Source organism: Mytilus californianus, unplaced genomic scaffold (genome assembly GCF_021869535.1).
Source record: "Mytilus californianus isolate M0D057914Y unplaced genomic scaffold, xbMytCali1.0.p SCAF_10, whole genome shotgun sequence".
Lineage (NCBI taxonomy): Eukaryota > Metazoa > Mollusca > Bivalvia > Mytilida > Mytilidae > Mytilus > Mytilus californianus.
The window spans coordinates 29542605-29563464 of record NW_026262582.1 but is presented as its reverse complement, the minus strand read 5'-3'; the positions used below and the strand labels follow the sequence as shown (position 1 = coordinate 29563464).

Genomic DNA, 20860 nt, shown 5'->3' with positions numbered 1-20860 from the left:
AGAAACTTGTCAGAAACAATAAGACAGGTAGAATTATAGTATTTTCATGCGAAAATATTTTTACTCTTTCCAAATTTAAGTGACGAAATTGATTTGGAATACTTTCATCATTTTGAAAACCGTTTCGTAAATGACGAAAATGACGAGCGCTAGCAAAATCACTGGTAAACTTATGTAAACTTTTCTTGTCAACAAATTTGGAAGAGACACATTTTCAGTTAGAAATACTAATTCAAATATTGAAATCATTTTTTTAATCATAAAGAACAAGAATGTGTCCATAGTACACGTATGCCCCACACGCATTATGATTTTCTATGTTCAGTGGAGCGTGAAATTCGGGTGAACTCTAATTTGGCATTAAAATTAGAAAGATCATATCATAGGGAACATGTGTACTAAGTTTCAAGTAGATTGGACTTCAGCTTCATCAAAAACTACCTTGACCAAAAACTTTAACCTGAAGTGGGACAGACGGACGAATGAATGGACACCCAGACAGACCAACATAATGCCCCTATGTGGGGCATAAAAAAATGTTTCCTTAATAATCCTGGGTCAATCAATTGTTTATATAACAATTAGAAAGGAAATTATTAGGTAGTAAGATCAAAGGAAAAAGGTAAACATTGCCAATAAATATAAATTATTAGATTTATCCAATCAAAAAAGTTATATTATTAAATTCTAAAGTCTGAGCCACGGCAAGTTTAAATTGTTTTGTTCTTATATATGATTTTTGGACATCAGGAAATTAAAAACTTACATATCTTCCTCATTTAAGTCCTGAGCATTCTCACGGCAAGCTTGAATTATTGTTGGTTTTGTGGAGGCTCTTTCAAGAACTCTAATTAGCTCCTCATTCAGTGTTGCTAAAATATTAGAATAGAGTATAAAATTGCTTCAACCCCGCCACATTCTTTATGTACCTGTCCCAAATTTGTAGTTAACTGGTTGCCATTGTTTTTATATCTACTGCTTTTAAAGTTAAATATATGTATGGTTTTTTTTTTTTTCTCATTGTAGAAGGTGGTACAGTAACCTTAAATTGCTAAATCCACTTCATTTAAACTCTGGTAAAAGTTGTTTTATTAGAAATCATACGGCATCTTTTTTTTAATATGTATGTGTAAAAATAAGATGTGGTATGATTGCCAAGGAGACAATTCTCAACAAGAGACCAAATGACACAGAAATTAACGGTGGTTAATTTGTCAAGAAGTTGGAATATATAGATATAAAAAGATGTGGTACGAGTGCCAATGACTCTCCATCCAAGTCACAATTTGTAAAAGTAAACCATTATAGGAATGTTATTTCTATTAATTTTTAATCATGAAAGACAAAAGCATACAAATCTTATTTGACATTAACACTTTCCTTAAATGCAAAAGGCAAATAATTTATAAACCTTAATTCAATTAAAAGTATTGCATTTCAATGTTCTCTCCTGGTGCACCTGTCCAAGGACAATACAAAAAGGCATGCACTGTTGTGCTAAGCATATCCCTGCTCATTATTAAAAGTTTCCTCAAGACATTTCAACTCATCAGTGTTAACCTGTTGACCAAATATAATCTCACTCTGTTTTATAGCAGTACTTGAGTAAAGTGCAATGGAAATATTAGTTGGACAAACAGAAGGAAAGACTCTTTTAATTTATACCACAAGATTTGTGAGAGGTATAAAAACATATTTGACAGCATTCAGCAATATATTAAATAAATTTTCATACAACTGAATGGTCATCTTATCAGCTTTAAGGTAGCACTACAGTCAGAATTTTCTGACTCCAACCAACAGTCTTTAAAGATTAATTTCTCCAAAACTACTCAATGGATTTTAAAAATCTTTAACTCATTTTAAAGCTGAAATATAACTCTTTCTTAATCTATTGATAAATTCATTTTTGGTATGATTAATCTCAAAATATAGCTCATTAATTGCCAAAAAAATGGTCTTCCAACTTGGATGAAAACGGCACATTCAGGTCAAATGGTAGTAAAAATTTGTTTTCATCCCTTTAATCAACCATTCACAATCTACAAAACCGTGTCTCAGATTTTTGATATATGCCTCCAGTAATAAGATATATTATTTTTACTGCTGGATGCCAAACCTCATTTCACCTTTCATCTTTGGAGCGCTATAAATTCATTTAGAAACAAATTATCCAAAAACTGGGACACGGTATTGTAGAAAATACTCCCTTCAATCACATATATCAAAGTCAAGCCAAAGGGGGTACCCATAAAGTTTCTATTTTCATTTTTTCCTTACAATTCTCATGAAAAATTGTTCTGAGAAATGACCTTAAAACTGAATTTCCTCTTAAGAACCCCTATAAATGCCACATAAATACAAAAATTCCACTGGGAACACCCCAGGAGTGTTCTGACACCATTACTTTATCAATAGAACCACACACATTGTGTCTTTGATGCTCTAATGCTGTAAAATTTGCATTTTGTGTGCACTGTATAACACTAACTTGGCATTTGGCGGGAGTTTGACGTCACAGATTTGACCAACATCTGTGATGTAGTAATTAAATAAAGACAAAGCTCCGCCTCTGTCCAGACAGTCTAAGATAAGAGAATAACAGGATTGGCCAGCTGCATCATAATTAATATTTAACATCATTATTCTCACTATAAAGAATAATTTTCATTTGAATTTTAAAAAGAAATATAATATGACCATGATGACTGAAATTAGCTAAAATATTAAAATTAAAATACTTGTCCATAAAAAGATCAAGACCATCACCTTCTTGAAAATAGACTGTCCAACATGATTTATGAGTTTCATGGAATTAAAAAATTTCACATAAACTTAAAGTTAGTTAAAATGCCTAAAATTATTTTTACATGTAGAAGACCAAAGACTAGAAATTTATACAGGCAGTCAGAGGCTTTCAAAGATACTTTCACACTCTTTTCCATAGTTTTTTTTCATTTTGGTAGATTTTTGCCCTTTAAATTTTTTCCTATTCATATCTTTTCTTTTTCTCTGTTCTAAACTTCCATGTTTTATAAATTAGTTTTGTTGCAATGCAATGAGATATTTATCTTGTGGTCAGGGATTAACAGCTGGACACTGGTATCAACAGATGATTGACATATTAGCCCCTCCCAAATGCCTATATATTTAGATTAATTACATGTGCTTTTATTTACATACGTTCATTATCAATTTACTCCCTGTTGTGATATGATAATGACTTTGGGATTTTTACAAACTGTGCAGAATAATACTTACTTCAAAATTATGTGATAAAAAAAATATCTTCAAAAAATCATTGTTAGACTGTAGTGCTACCTTAATTAGTTGTATTGCCAACAACTCTCACAAAATGACTTTTTATTTTAGTCATTTACTGTTGATTCATTTAATTTCGTGGATTGAGGAAAATTTGCATTTTCGTAGGTATTTGATTTTGAGGTTTTGACAATTTCTACATACAAAACCTATAGAAAATTTGTTATTTGTTTAACATTGAATTCGTGGTTCACATGTACCCACCAAACCCACGAAAATAGGTATCCAACGAGTATATATGAATCCACAGTACCCCATGGAAGCACAGACACACGCTGTATCCCCCCTAAATAAGTAAGTATTTATTTACTTCCTGCTTGAATAACTGTCAGGCCCTCACTTGGATCAGGCAAAGTTTTCATTCTTTTCCCACTGAAAGTAAATAAATATACAAGGTATGTTCTATTAATTTACAATATAAAGACATATATGTAAATTTACAATGAACAAAACATATCATACATTTTAATAGAGGAAGACCTGCATTTTGAAAAGGAGCAAGTGGTCTTAGGGCAAAAATTAATCTAATTTTTCTAAATTATTTTATTCACTTTCTTTGTGTTTTTTTAATTTAACATATACCAACAGAAAAGTTAAGTACTCATAGAATCAAGATAAGCAGATCAAGAAATCACATTTTCCCATGCCTTCAGATAAATATTATTCTCTTATATATGGTTGTGACTTGTTATCTATTTCTTGCATGAATATATATTTCTCGTATCACACTGCACAGAGTGTGATACGAAAATCTTCGTGAATCTATTTGGCTTATCCAACATCATAAGACAATAATACGGCATTTCAATTGGTTATTCATTAGGTCATTGATAAATTTCAAAGGGTATGACGATATACATTTCTTCCATGGCAAAGGACATAGGTGATTTCTTCAATAACATACAAAACACTTCACCTGGAAATCTTCTCTTTTTCAAAATTTATTACATTCTGACGCATGCAAAAAGTCTTAAAATGTCTGATGTTAAAGTTTGACACCAGAAAAGGACATGACGTCATACTGGATTGTGCAAAAGGCTTGTTCAACGATTTGCTGAATTTTTAATTTAACACAATGAGAGTGTTGACCCTAAGAGAAATAGATTTAACAACTTGTGAGAACTGGATATCGCTTGATATGAACTCTCGTTATTTAATTTAAATAGTAATAACAGGGCCTAATCTAGGATTTTGAAGAGGGAGAAGTGACTTCTCCTTCCATGAGAGAGAAGGGAGAAGTGGTCAACTTCTTGGAGAAGTGAGATTCCATTACCGTTTCGGTTGCATCGTGTTTTCATGCTTATCACATGTATCACTAAGGAAATTGTTCAAGTTATATTCAATAAAGATATACTTGCAGTTTTTTCATATGTTATTGTACACAATGTATATATATATATAGAAAGTTCTTAATAAAAAGGTTTAGACAATATATAGTTGTTATTTATTTATTGATACCATAATGTGTTCTAAATAAAATTTGTTGATTGGGACATGAAGGAGTAGCCTAGTAATATTATCAAGATTATGATGCATTAAATTCATATGCATCTGCCTCAATTTATTTTTAAAACTCCAGAAAAATATGACTCCCAGTTTACCTGATGAATTTCACATGACTGGGAATTTAACTTGTCATTATTTTGTAAAACATTATTGAATGTCCAGCACATTTATGTTAGTTGAAAATTAAGATTATTGTTAAAGATTGTAAGTCTATAAATAAAAATATCTTTCAATCGCAAAATAATTATCCGTTAAAGAGCTAATTTCTATCATTTTTTAAAAAATATCATCCATATCAACGAAGTGGTCATGAGAAAAAATCCACTGCTGATTACTATCTGGTCGAGTGTCGTACGTTTGCAATCACATTATCCATCAGCTGTCTTTCTACCTTTTATATTTCAATTTTTATTCAATGAATATAATAAATCTACCTTTAGTTTCCACCCTTTACCTACCGTAAAGTAAAATTGATCGACTCGTGTAGGTAATAAAAATAAAACAAATCAGCTGAGTGATTACGCAACATCCTCAGATTAAAATCATCGTAAAACGATAACTTAAACAGGCGGTCAGTATTCCGTTTGAACAGTTTTGAAAGTTATAACCGAGGATGTTCAAAGTCGCCGTTGTATTTATCTAATTTGATCGTTTATAGTATTAGTCCTGGGTCGTTTTGAAAATCTCGATTTTCCTTGTCAGCCGCCATTTTTTTTACCTGTGAGACTTGTCAATCACAAGTTGTCTCCCTTTTACCGATTTTGATAGCGATTTGACTTCGCTATGAAGTCAGTCGGCCGGCGAGATTTAGCGATTTTCAAAATTCTTTGGCGACTTAAATCGTCATTTCGCCGGCAAGATTATGGCCTGAATAATAAACTCGCCAAAGGGTCGTTTATTGTTATATTGAAATTAAACAACTCAAGTTGATATCAAGCGATATCCCATTCTCACTTGTCATGAATAGATATAAGAAGATGTGGTAAGAGTGCCAATGAGACAACTCTCCATCCAAGTCACAATTTATAAAAGTAAACCATTATAGGTCAAAGTACGGTCTTTAACACAGAGCATTGTCTCACACCGAACAGCAAGCTATAAAGGGCCCCAAAATTACCAGTGTAAAACCATTCAAACGGGAAATCCAACGGCCTAATCTATATAAAAAACAATAAACAAGAAACACTTTTAAACCACATCAACAAATGACAACTACTGAACATTCGATTCTAGATTTAGAAACCTATAATTATCGATATTTTACGAAATTTTCCTTTGATCTTACTGACTGATAATTTCCTTTCTCAGCACAGTAGAGTGATATGAAATATTATTGCTAGAAACTAAGGGAGCATGTGCCGTTTTCAATGAAATTAACGTCATCATAGGTAAAATAGCAATAAACAGATTACCATTGGTCATCTAAACTTGTTTGCTTTTCCAACTTTCGCCGTACTGTCTCAAGCGCGAAAAAAAATCAATCTCGTTATGATGACCCACACTAATCTATAATTACAGGTAACACTTGAATTCAAAATTTATGATCTTATTGTGTAATGGTTCTCTCTACATTTTCTATAAAAATAGCACAAGATTTTCTATCCTCCAAGCTATCAAAGAAAGACATTTAGTAAATTTGTTTTAATTATCATCTGCACAACTAAATAACTTTTAATTTTGCAACAAATCAACAACCCTCTTGAATGTTTAAAGAAAAAAAAAAATTAACAAAAATCAAACAAAACCTATGGTTAGTTGTTAAATGCATAACATGAAAATCATAATCCACGACGATGCTTCTTATTTTCCAGAAACCAGATAAATTCAAATTTGAAAACATCATGATGAACGCTAAGTTTAAAAAATTTCAATCTATCTACCGTAGAAAGGCTTGTATAGTTCGCACTGGTACATAGTCCGCACCCCCTTCTCCCCACGAAATTTTAGGTAAAAATACTTTTTGTAACTGTTAGAAAAGGTCTAATGAAACTCCGGTAATTTCAAATCCTGTGCGGTCGTTTGCGGTATTTTCTTGGAAAAACCTGTTTTCCATCATCAAACAGAAGCTGAAACTGCTTGTAATTGATTCTAGAACGCTTCATGATTGTTAAAATAAGTTTAATTCACTTAAAAAACAATTTAGAAACTTGTGTATGTTTAAACAGGAAGTTTAAAAAGCACGTGTAAAAGAAGAAATTAACCGGTGAGAGTCGAAATCCGTACATAACATATATCACTATAATACGACTTTGAAAGTAAAACAGTTCCATTCTTTTGTAAAACAGTCTTTAATATATCTAGCACATTAATTTTTGAAGGGTCTTAAGCTAATACAAACCACATTAGTCAGTATGAAACACCAAAACGGAACGAACAATAACCGATTACGTTTTGTAGTTTACAAATTCTAAGCTGGTTTACGGTTGTCTTTTTCACTATGTTTGTTTCGTTTCAATCAAGCAGGTACCAGTTTATTTCAACCAATGCATTGAAAAGAAACGAGAAATTTGTAAAGAAAGGTTTAGTTTTTATATTTATCAGTATTAATTTGATATTAAATAGAAATAACTTATTAATATGGATGAGTTAAAATTATTAGTTTGAAAAATGATAAGAGCGCCCTCTTCAATATAAATAACAAAGATGGCAGAATGTAAACAAACCACCTCGCCCGCGAAATTGAAATGTTTCTCGTATTTCTTGCTTATTGTACTCTATAGTCCACACCCCGTCTGGAAGGTCCAATTTTGGAGAATAAAACCGCGGACTATAGAAGCCTTTCTACGGTATGAATAAACACGCTGAAATGTCTTGCCTTCTTTACTTACCATTGATATTATGTTGATAGTCCTAAATATAAAGCTTTACTACAACTATCACATCAATTTAACATGATCCAAGAAAATGAGGTAAATGTCAGATAAACCAAACTGGAAATACATGTACACCTTACAATCATTCCATACACCAAATATGCTTTACACAGAGTTGACCTATTGCACATAGAAGATACAAACTACCCAGGAAAACTTAACATTGATCAATGAACCATGAAAATGAGGCCAAGGTCAGATGAACGCTGCCAGACAGACATGTACACCTTACAATCATTACATGTTTTAAATATAGTTGACCTTTGGCATATAGTATCTAAGAAACAAACTACCCAGGAAAACTTAACATTGACCAATGAACCATGAAAATTAGGTCATGGTCAGATAATAATTGGCAGACAGACATAAACACCTTACAATCATTCCATACACCAAATATAGTTGATCTATTGCTAAAAGTATTAGAAAAACAGACCAAAAATAAAAATTTAACATTTAAAAACTAGGTCAAGGTCAAATAAAACATATTAGACTGACATATACATCGTAAAATATTTTCATACACCAAATATAGTTGACCTATTGCATACAGTATTAAAACAACTGACCAAAACACAAAAACTTAACTATAACCACTGAACCATGAAAATGAGGTCAAGGTCAGATGACACCTGCCAGTTGGACATGTACACCTTACAATCATTCCAATCACCAAATATAGGAGACCTATTGCTTATAGTTTCTGAGATATGAACTTAACCACAAAAACTTAACCTTGTTCACTGATCCATGAAATGATGCGGAGGTCAAGTGAAAACTGTCTGACGGGCACGAGGACCTTGTTACGTATGCACATACCAAATATGGTTATCCTATTACTCATAATAAGAGAGAAATTAAGAATACTAAAAATCTTAACTTTTTCTTCAAGTAGTCACTGAACCATGAAAATAAGTTAAGGACAATGGACTTCTAACTTCTTAAATATTAAGCTTTTATGAGGTTAACTAACGCTGCCGAATCACTATCCCAATGTCAAGCTTTCTGCAACAAAAGTTGCAGACTCGACAAAAACAACAACATTTATTACTTTCCCCAATAATCAAGGGCCATAACTCTGGATAAATTGACACAAAAATGACAGGTGAACAGTGCTTAGTGATCTAAAATAATCTTAACATATCAATTCACTTCATTCAAAAGTGGTATAATTTCAAAGAAATAAAATTTTTAAGCATTTACATAATACATGTATATACATTTTCTAAGGATGTAAATGAGAACCAAATATTCCATTTGTTCCTTGTCCTATCAAATCCTCACACATAACACACCCACTTTTATGTGTCAGAATTAATTTGTCAGCTTTACCTGGTGTCCTCTCTGGATTCCTGATGAGATAGATTAGAGACACATCTTTTATTACTGATCACTGGTTGGTTCACTTCTGAAAAATAATTAACATCAAAATGGTATAAAAACACACATTGATTATTTACATAGCTCACTACAGGAAAGTTGAATTTAGTAAAATTGAGAATGGAAAAGTGGAATATATCAAAGAGACAACCCGACCAAAGAAGAGAATGCAGCTGAAGGCCACCAAAAATTGGTCTGTAACTGAGCGAGAAAATCCTGCACCCGGAGGTGGGCCTCAGCTGGCCCCTAAATAAAAATGTGTACCAGTACAATGTATATATAGCGAAAATTTCATCAGAAAACTATTGGTTCTTAACAATGTTTAGGGAGTTTTTCTCTTGGATTACAATGATTTGATAGCAGATGTTAGTGCAGAAATGAAATTTGTTTTAAAACCAAACATTCAAATGAACAAAATAACAAGATTCTATCTCATGGAAATAGCTTTATTTAAATAAAGTTAAAAAATAAATTTTAATTTAAGAAAAAATAAACAGCTGCACCACGAGCGCATGATATACCTGTCGTCTTGTGAAAAAAACATAATAAATGTTTTTGGAATAACACAGGGGTTGTACAGGAAGTCATGCTAAGTATATCCTGACTCATTCCTTATTCCTGCTCAATAGGAAGTTAATATAAGAGACGCTCACAACATGTTTTATATGTTTTTTACCAAAAAGCTCAATAAAAATACAAAAAACTCAATAACTCTAAAATAAAATTTTCAATCATCACCAAAAAGTATACAGATCTTTAGATTAATATAACTAAGAAGTGTGTAAAGTTTTAAGCAATAATCAAAAATTGTTTTTGAGATACGGCGCGACATGTGAAAAAAACACACCCCTGTTTTAGTTACAAAGTCCCGTAACTCAAAAAGTTCTAATCTTATTTTCACCAAAAAGTATACAGATCGTTTGACTATCATAAGAAACAACTATTTTAAGTTTCATGAAATTTGGATAATTTGTTCTCAAGTTACAGTGCGACATGTTTACGCCAGACATTTGTATACCATAATACGTCCCGTCATATAAAAATAAGAAAAAATTTGTAAGGGTTCCGCGAAACCCAGTGTCTCGCCTACTTTATGAAGCTAATAAATGTTTTAGGAACTTTAACTGCAGGTTGTATGTAATGTTTACTGGAAGAAAACTACGTACCAATTAAGTAACATACAGAAAAACATGAAATATATTTTTACAAAATTTCCTTCTAGATACTAGCTTTTGATCATAAAGAAGCTTCTGTCCAAGTTTGGTAGAAATCCAGGATAGTTTAAGAAAGTTATTAAAATTTTAAAAACTTTAACCACAGAGTGAATGTTATGTTAACTGGCAGAAAAACTTAGTTCATTTATAAGTAAAATAGGAAAAAAAGGTTTTTTTTTTTTTACAAAATTTACTTCTGGATACCTATTGTGATTATAAACAAGCTTTTGTCCTAGTTTGGTAAAAATCTAGGATAGTTTAAGAAAGTTATTAATATTTGAAAAACTTTAACCACAGAGTGAATGTAATGTTAACTGGCAGAAAAACTAAGTCCATTTATAAGTAAAATACGGATAAACAGGATTTTTTTTTTACAATATTTATTAATGGATACTATCTTCTGATCATAAACAAGCTTCTGTCCAAGATTGGTAGAAATCAAGGATAGTTTAAGAAAGTTATTAAAATTTCAAAAACTTTAACCACAGAGTGAATATTTGTGGACGCCGCTGCCTACGGAATGTAGGATCACTATGTCTTGCTTTTTCGACAAAAGTCGAAGGCTCGACAATAAATGAATATGCTTTTCAAGGGGTGGTAAATAAGAAAAATTCATAAATAGTTTTAACATTGACCCAATTTTTTTTTCTTTTTGATAATTATCAGAAAGCATCTCCACATGTAGAGCAGGATCTGTTTACCCTTTAAGAGTACCTAATGGTCTTGCTCAGTCTTTACTTTTCTATTTTGTGTTTTGTGTGCTGGTGGATTATCTTTTCACTGTTTTTCATTTTTTTGCCATGTCATTGTCAGTTTGTTTTCGACTTATGAGTTTGAATATCCCTTTGTTATCTTTCACCTCTCTTTAACAAAGAGCTTTCTCTTATTTCTTTTTTTGAAATTTGGTCATTTTTTTTTTCGAATCCGACACTAAATTCCCTCATAAACTTACTCTCTGTTGTCCTCTGAATCTCCAATAGTTTATGAAACATTTTGATCATATTATTTCTGTCATTTAGTGTATGAGGCTTCAGACGAACTGTAACAGGCAGGCTGTCGGCAGGTTTTAACTGCACGATCAGTTGACTTTTACATATAACCTTTATTATAACTCTTGTAGAAATCTGAAAAGAAACAATGCTCCATTACTATAACAGATTATCTACTGTTTTGAAAACGAGGAGGATTTTCTCAGCTAAAATTTCATCAAAGTGAGATGGACAGAGGTGTTGTCATCCTTTGAAATCATAATTTTACTTGTATTTGAGAAAATGACCTTTTTCAGTTGCCATTAACCGTCCATCACCTTTTTTCTCTGCACCATGCAAGTCTTTTTTTAAGGATTGACTCTTCTCTGATGACAACTTTTTTCTTACAAATACCCCTGTGGTACCAATGTTTGCAAATGGTGCAGAATGGCATGGTTTAAAAGATAAAGACTATTTTCTTCATTTAACTTGTTTTTGATGTCACACAAAGAACTTTTACAACTTGTTTTAGTTTGCGGTATTAGCCTGGTTTTACAAATAATGGTCCGTCACTTCTCCGTTTATTTTTAAAAGAACTGGATTCTGAAAATTTGTGAACAATTTCAATAACTGTTGAATTGGGGATTTGAAGTATCATGAGCAAAATCTATTATATTTTTCAGCATCTGTTGTGGGTTTCTGACCTTTCTACCAATCTCATTTTTGTTATGACTTTAAAGGCAAAGAAAAAGACCAATCAAGATTAGAGTTCAAACCTGGCAGATACACAAAGCTGGACAAAAAATTTGAATGTTCATAGGGAAAGCATTTTTTAAAGGCTGGATTTTCTTGCTGTGTAGAAGACACATTTGTGGACTTTGGTTGTTTTTTGCTCTTTGGGAGTTGTTCTCTTTGACACATTCCCCGTTTGCATTCTCAATTCTATTATATGCCAAATATGGACAAAAACAAGTAATCAATTACCAACCCAAATACAGTCTTTCCACAGTCTATAATAAACAGCTGCGCCATGAGCGCATGATACGCCCGTCGTCTTGTGAGTGAATTTTTATGCAATAAGCATAAATAGTTTCTGACATACGGCGTGACATGCGAAAACCCCCCTTTTTTTTTTACAAAAAACTCAATATCTCTAAAATAAAATTTTGAATCAAAACCAAAAAGTATACAGATCTTTAGATTAATATAACTAAGAAGTGTGTAAAATTTTAAGCAATAATCATAAATCGTTTTTGAGATACGGCGCGACATGTGAAAAACCCCTCCCCCTTTTTTTACAAAATACTCAATAACTCAAAAATAAAATTTTGAATCATCACCAAAAAGTATACAGATCTTTAAATTAATATAACTAAGAAGTGTGTAAAGTTTTAAGCAATAATCATAAACTGTTTTTGAGATACGGCGCGACATGTGAAAAACCCCTCCCCCTTTTTTAACAAAATACTCAATATCTCTAAAATAAAATTTTGAATCATCACCAAAAAGTATACAGATCTTAAGATTAATATAACTAAGAAGTGTGTAAAGTTTTAAGCAATAATCATAAATTGTTTTTGAGATACGGCGCCACATGTGAAAAAAAAACACACACCTGTTTTAGTTACTAAGTCCCGTAACTCAAAAAGTTTTAATCTTATTTTCACCAAAAAGTATACAGATCATTTGACCATCATAAGAAACAACTATGTTAAGTTTCATGAAATTTGGATAAGTCATTCTCAAGTTACGGTGCGACATGTTTACGCCGGACAGACAGACGGACGGACGCCGGACATTTGTATAACATAATACGTCCCGTCAAAAATTTGACAGGCGTATAAAAATTGTTTACCATGATATAAACGAATCAACATTATCAAAAGAGTGAGAACTTCAACACAGAGAAACTACCACCTCACTGCAAGTCTAAGATTGCACCCTAGCATCAGTTTGAGTGGCAATCTTTGCAAAAATAATATGATACTAAATTTAATAGGCATACTGCATAAAAATACTAAAACCCTAAGGGGAGGGATTGTGCTTGATTTTCATACTGAGTTTTACTGTGCGTATTACTGTGTGTTTGTTTATTCTACATTCTTCATTGGCTAGAGGTATAGACGGAGGGTTGAGATCTCACAAAACATGTTTAACACATTTTTGCACCTGACCCAAGTAAGGGGCATGTGGCCTATGTTTGTCTTGTTTGGTTTTTTTTAATTTTGGTTCATTTATAAGTTTCCAATTTAAGTGTGACATCTGTTTTCGCTGAATTAGTACACATTTTTGTTGAAGGGCCAGCCGAAACCCACCTCAGGGTGCAAGATTTTCTGGCTGTGATGAAAACCCATTGGTGGCCTTGGCCTGTTTTCTGCTCTTTAGTCAGGTTGTTGCGTCTTTGACACATTCCCCGTTTCCATTCACAGTTTTCTTCTTACATCAATCCACAAAAATTGGAACCCATAAACTTAAAATAAATTTGTAGTATATGAGCTGCGTTGGAAAGAAATCGACCTTATGCAAATGAATATCAACACATCTGTTAACTTATTTCAGGTTGAACAAATCTCTACGCAAGGTTTTCTAACTATTTGAAAATTAAGTCGATATAAGAACCCTACAAAACAGACCAAAACTCATCTATTATTTCGTATTTGAATGTTCCGAAATCAATCAAACACTTATACATGTACGTGCACTTTTATAAGGTCGATTTCTATCCGACACAGCTCATATGTTACTTTTTCATTTCACATACATTATAGTTTATAGTTATCATTCCACCTCCTATAACATAGTAATCTAAATCCATATCCCAGGATCCATTCACACACTTCATTCTTAGCGTTCCATCTCTCCATTTAGGCAAACTTAATTCTTCACCCGTCAGCTTCATTTTTCCACTACATTTCAGTTGGATTGTCAGCTGTGTAAGGTGCACCTTGCTACTATAATGAAAATGAAGAATTCAAATGTAGAATTAAATGTAAATGTAAATCCAAATTTATCACAATGAACATGTATTAAGATGACCACAATTTCATGGTAAATTTTACTATTGCCTGCAATTTTCTTTTTGTGTAACTTAAATAATATTATTATTGTCAATTGTATATGTATAGATTATCTACACATATACAATTCTGTGTTTTCTACACATTGATAACGTAAAAATATCAGCCATGAGCCACAATGTGAACCTTTTTGATGAGTGAGCGCAGCAAACTAGCAAAAAAGCTTCACATTGTGTCAAGCGGCTGATATTTTACGACATCTAGAAAAAGAAAACCAAATTATCTGTTTATCTTTTTATTACTGGTCTTTTCCTCCTCCCTTGTACAGTTTTACGCTTGACAAAAGCAAGCTTGACAACTTCTCATCAGACATTGTGACAGCGCTGATAATGCCTGCTCTCATCTCAAAGCCGTGATAGAATTACAGAGCGACTGAGCAAGGTAATATAGGTATATGGAAGGACGATAAATATATCTATTACACCAACCACCCAAAGTTATATCATTAAGTAGCCTAGCCAGTTGAGTGGTTTAGGTGGCAGGACACGGTGTATGTGGTGTTGCCACAATGTTTCAGAAGCAAGGACTCGAATTCCGCTGAGGGAAGAATAAAAATTTGCTCACGCAAATTTGAAGATCTAACCTTGTTGGGCTAAATTTGAGACAAATTATATATTTAGTAAGTCCAATCTACCTATAGAATCACATGAGTGAACAGATGATCACATGATGCAAATCAGAACGAGGTTGATCCTTTGTTATGCAAAGTTAGACTTTTTATTCAGGAGACAAAAATTTAAAATTTCATATATGTTAGTGTTTGGATAGTCAGGGATTTTTCGTAGTTTGAAAGTTTAAATATAGTGATGTTATTAGTAATATTCATTTGACATGAACTTACGTTTGTAAACAAATTTCTTTGTTAAATGTGTTTGCGCTGATAGAGAGGGCACGTGCGTTTAGGAAATTCCGAACAATGGCAGAGGAATTTATTATTTTGGATCCAGTGGTGGAAAATTGCAATGTTTTCCAAGACCAGGCAATAGTGGTGAAGGATGATGGTTCTCTTCAGTTGATTCATACTGGAGCTCCATCATCTTCACAGTCCACCCGTTTAAATTCTGTTCCGAAACGAGGGACAGTTGAGAAAAACAAAAAGGGGGTGGAGCCTAACAATGCACCTTTTACTGCAAGTGTTGAAGTTAATCAACATCGACCGGATTTGTTAGCTCAATACAATGAGCAATTGATAAACAACCAAAAGCTTTACTTTGAACAACAAAAAGCTATCAATGAACTAACCAAATCGGTAATTGAAATAAAAAACGCGGTTCTTCAGAAAACAGCTGATCCGATTGCGCCGACGCAGTTGAGAATACAAAACAATAAACGGGGCAAATCTCCAAATACATTCTATGATAGTGTTTCGGAGGAGGAATCGGAACGTGATTATGAATCTTCTCAGGAGAACAAAGTGCTGTGGAGTTCGAAGGAAACATCTAAACGTCTGAAAGATAATGACAGATCCCTGCAAAGAACCCAGGGGTATCTAGTTAAAGGGATGGTACCTGTTGTTCAGCTGATGGAAAAGTCTTTGAAAAGCTCGTCGGAAGGATCGGAAGAGACGTTTGAACTATCCCTGGACTCCTTAAATTTGCTGTTGTATGCACATAGAGATTTGTCTAGTCAAAGGAGGAAGTTGCTAACGCCAGCTTTAGACAAAAAATATTCAGCTCTGAGCCACAAAGATGAGAAAATTTCGCCGAACTATTTATTTGGGGACAGAGAAAATCTGGAACAACGGATGAAAGAAATAGACGATAGTACGAAATTGGGCAATAAAATGAAGGTTAAAAGTGCATGGAACAGGGATAAGGCACATGTACCTGAAGTTAAGGATACTTATTCTCGTCATGATAATTTTAAGTCTGACAATGGAAGTTTCAAAGGGAAAAGTGGATTTAAAAACAATTTTTTAGCCAAGAAGGCCCAGATACGAGGAGAACAGAAGAAACCCTTCAGCAAGAAAGGAAAGGGGAATATGGGCCATTAGAAATGGACACACATAGTAATAGTAATGTAAGTACATTATTAAATCTTAATTGTCTGCATAATACTACTGACAACTTTGTTGCTGGAAAAATAGCTCAGTATAGTGAAACATGGAAAACAATTACAAGTGATAGGAACCTCTTGAATATTGTATGTCAAGGTTATCACTTGGAATTTAAATGTGAACCATGTAGTAAATGTTCACGAAAAGAAATTAAATTTAATGAAAGTGAACAAATAGTTATCCACAATTTGTTAACAAAATTTTTACACAAAAAGGTTATTGAACCTGTAATTCATCAGTGTGGGGAAGTATTATCTAGTATTTTTATTAGGCCCAAAGCTGATGGTTCATTTAGATTAATATTAAATTTAAGTAATCTGAATGAGCATTTGGAATATAAACATTTCAAGATGGAAACTTTCAAGTCAGCATTAGAATTAGTGAAAAATAAAAATTTCTTTGCAAAGTTGGATATTCATGATATTAAAGATGCATATTACAGTTTAGGAATAAAAAAGGAAGATAGAAAAATTTTGAAATTTACATGGAAAGGTCAATTATATCAGTTTACAGCTATGCCTAATGGTTTATCACCAGCTCCTCGTATTTTCACAAAGTTGTTAAAACCTGTGTTATCTTCTTTAAGGAAAGAAGGATATGTTAATTGTGCGTATATTGATGACATTTTATTGGTAGGGGATACTTATGAGGAATGCCTAAATAATGTCCAAGAAACAATGAAATTGTTTGATAGTCTTGGATTTACTATACATAAAGAAAAATCAGTTGTTGTGCCTGCTCAAAACATTGAATTTTTAGGATTCAGTATAGACTCTGTGAGCATGGTAGTGAACCTAGCACCCAAGAAAGTTGCAAATATTGTGGAATTATGCAGAACTTTGTTAAGGAAATGTTTTATTACTATATGTGAATTTGCACAGTTAATTGGAAAGTTGGTTGCCAGTGAACATGGTGTTTTATATGCACCAGTTTTTTACAAAACTTTGGAAATACAAAAGGATGTTGAATTGAAATTGAATAAAGGAAATTTTGATGCTAGGATTATATTATCAAATGAGAGTAAACAATGTATAAACTGGTGGATTGAAAACATTCATGATAGTTATAAACCTATTTGTTTTTAAACCACCAGATAGAAAAATTGAATCTGACAGTAGTATGTTAGGATATGGAGCACTTGATGTAACAAATAATCTTACATTATCAGGTGTTTGGAGTTTAAGTGAACGTAATAAACACATAAATTTTTTGGAACTGAAAGCAGCTTTTCTTGCATTAAAAGCCTTTTGTGACAGAACTCGTAATGAACATGTACAATTATTTCTTGATAATACAACTGCCATTAAGTATTTGAGTAAAATGGGAGGAAGAAAAGAGGAGTTAAATAATTTAGCTAAAGAGATATGGTTGTGGTGTATACATAGACAAATTTGGCTTAGTGTTTTTCATATACCAGGGAAGTTAAATATAAAAGCAGATGCGTTAAGCAGACACAAGTCTAATTCAGATATGGAATGGATGATCATTGATAGTATTTTTGAGTGTATAATGAATAAACTTGGTCCATGTGACATTAATTTATTTGCATCAACACATAACAATAGATTAGAACAATATGTATCTTTTGGCCCGGATGTGAATGCTTTGGCTGTTAATGCATTCTCTTTAACTTGGAATACATTTTATGCTTATATATTCCCTCCTTTCAGTGTGATCAGTGCAGTGTTACAGAAAATTTGTCAGGAAAAAACAACCGCATTAGTTATAGCACCTTTATTTTCGACACAGCCTTGGTTTCCTCAGCTACTACAAATGATTTGCGATCAACCATATATTTTGCCAAAAGTGGAAAGGATTCTGACGAATCCCAAAACAAATCAAACTCATCCTTTGAAAAATATGAGATTGGGGGCTTTCAAGATCTCCGGAATAAAATGTGTGAGGGAGGAGTATCAGCAGAGGCTGCCAACATCATCATCAATTCATGGAGAGATTCTACCAAAAAACAGTATGGGACATATATCAAAAAATGGCTGCTTTTTTGTGACAAAGAAAAAACGGATCGATTTGATCCATCTGTAAATAGTGTATTAAAATTTTTGTTAGAATTGCATCTGAACGGCCTAGGATATAGTGCTGTTAATACTGCTTAATCAGCAGTATCTAGTTTTGTTTACCTTATTACTAATGTGCAAATTGGAAAACATTTTCATGTTAAACAATTTATGAAGGGAATATTTAACAAGAAACCGGTTTTACCTAGGTATAATTGTACCTGGAATGTGGAAATTGTGTTAAGTCTGTTAAAGACTTGGAAACCAGTGAAAGATATTACATTAAAAAAGTTAACATTTAAATTGGCCATGTTATTAGCTTTAACAACAGGTCAAAGAATGCAGAGTATTTTCTTAATAGATATTAGAAATTTGGAACTTGATACATGCTCAGTTAAAATAAGATATGGAGACTTGCTTAAGCAAACTAGACCTGGATATCAGTTACCAGAGATATTTATAGAAGCATTTAAGCCAGATTTTAGGATTTGTGTGGTTCATACATTACATGAATATTTAGAACGCACAAATAATTTGAGATTTAATAATACTCTATTGTTTTTGAGTTTCCAAAAACCGTATAAACCTGTAAAAAAGGGTACCATTGCTAAGTGGATTAAACAAGTTTTAATTTTGGCTGGAATAGATATGACAATCTTTACACCTCATAGTACTAGAGGAGCTGCTACTTCCTATGTTAGTGGACGAATTCCAATAGCTACGATTCTTCGCACAGCTGGATGGAGGAAAGATAGTGTGTTTAGAAAATTTTATCAAAGACCAATTACTAATGACAGCTCCTTCAGTAAAGAAATCTTATTGGCCAAGGGGAAATAAGATAGTTTTGTGTATATGGATGTATATAATTTCTGAAATTTAGAATTAGTAGTGTTTTCAAGTAGTGAAAATATGTAGTGTTTATAGTATAACTGTTGCTACTTAACAAAGATTTTGATTGAAAGTGCAGAACTGAACTCTAAAGACTCATGTGATTCTATAGGTAGATTGGACTTACTAAATTAACAAATTAAACAAAACTTACCTAAGTTGTAGTTTGATGTTAATTTGGTAAGGTCCAATCTACCAGAATCACATGCCCGCCCGAGTTGTGATTTGTGCCCACCCTCATTATGGAAGTTTCAGTTCCTGACTTTCTCCACTCTGAAGTCTGATTTGCATCATGTGATCATCTGTTCACTCATGTGATTCTGGTAGATTGGACCTTACCAAATTAACATCAAACTACAACTTAGGTAAGTTTTGTTTAATTTGTTAATTATATATTGTGGTGTTAGCCCTGTATAACCACATGTTATCCCAAGGAGAAATTCTGTCATAAAGTACTGTAAATTCACAATTTATTGCCTGCATTTATTATTGCCATTTTGGAGGAATGGACAAGAAAGAAAGATTAATTATTGCGATTTCAGAAAAATCTGCATACAGATATGTGTATCGGATTTCAGAATGTGAGTTCTTATTATTGCAATACTCAGCCAGTCAAATTATTTGTATTATTAAAAACCTCGCAATAGTTTCTGAATTTACAGAAGTCACATGTTTAGACATGCATATCTTTACTACCTATATTAATAAATTATACCTAGAGTCTGTGTCCGTCGAAATGACATTTTGGCATGTTGGGATATAAGATGTCTCTGCGTCAGCTGATATTTCTGTCTCTGTGTCAGCTGCTATTTCCGTCTCTGAGTCAGCTGCTATTTCCATTTCAGATGGTGAAATTTCAACATGTTCTAGTGCTTCTTTATCCTGATTCTGATTTAATGTAATTTCCATTGGAGATGTTCTCCCTGGCATTGATGTAACTTTATGTTGTCTTGGAGATATTCTCCCTGGTAGAACTTTACACTGGGTTGGTGCAATTTCATACTCATTAAAAGAATCATCTTCGGGGTCAGACATGTTCTCTATTACTGAAATTGAAAAAATAGAATTATAAAATACATCAAACGACTGTTTCTTTTAAACAAAGAGAATGCTCTTTTACTGAACATTTCAATTTTTGAAAAATGACTAACTTCCCAAGTCTGGAAAAATAAGAAATAAATCCTCAAACAATTCCAAAAAAAGAAGGTGCACAACTTCAACAATGTTCAACATGTGTGCAATCTTCCAGTAAAGTTTCAAGGATCTGGGATGAAAACTGTGGAGGAGTTGATTACACAAATTAGGTACCCACTTTTCCCTGCCAAATGTCATCATACTGTAAGTATGTTTTGTATTTCATCCAACCCAAGCAAAAATAATAGTTGATGTCCAGTTACAGTATAAAGATAAACAAGAATGTCTATAAATGTGTTCTAGTGGTTTAAACTTGAGTAGAGATGACGTCTTAAACACATTGATTATTTCTAATGCATATTGATGGCAGAATATTTGAAGTCTCTGTAGAATGTATTGACCCCTAGATGTCATGATTTTTTTGTTGA

The 20860-nt window shown here is 32.7% G+C and overlaps 1 protein-coding gene across 1 annotated transcript in view; it reads right to left on the bottom strand.

Moving 5' to 3' along the window:
• The window catches only part of LOC127717905 (uncharacterized), a 43741-nt gene that overhangs the window by 2275 nt on the left and 20606 nt on the right, over positions 1-20860 (bottom strand). Inside the window, exons 8-13 of the mRNA XM_052223766.1 lie at positions 20014-20344; positions 14024-14213; positions 11247-11418; positions 9033-9108; positions 3632-3693; positions 767-872 (exon numbers count right to left, since the gene is read on the bottom strand). Coding sequence (XP_052079726.1) covers positions 767-872; positions 3632-3693; positions 9033-9108; positions 11247-11418; positions 14024-14213; positions 20014-20344 — 937 coding nt within the window. The remainder of the gene's footprint in view (positions 1-766; positions 873-3631; positions 3694-9032; positions 9109-11246; positions 11419-14023; positions 14214-20013; positions 20345-20860) is intronic.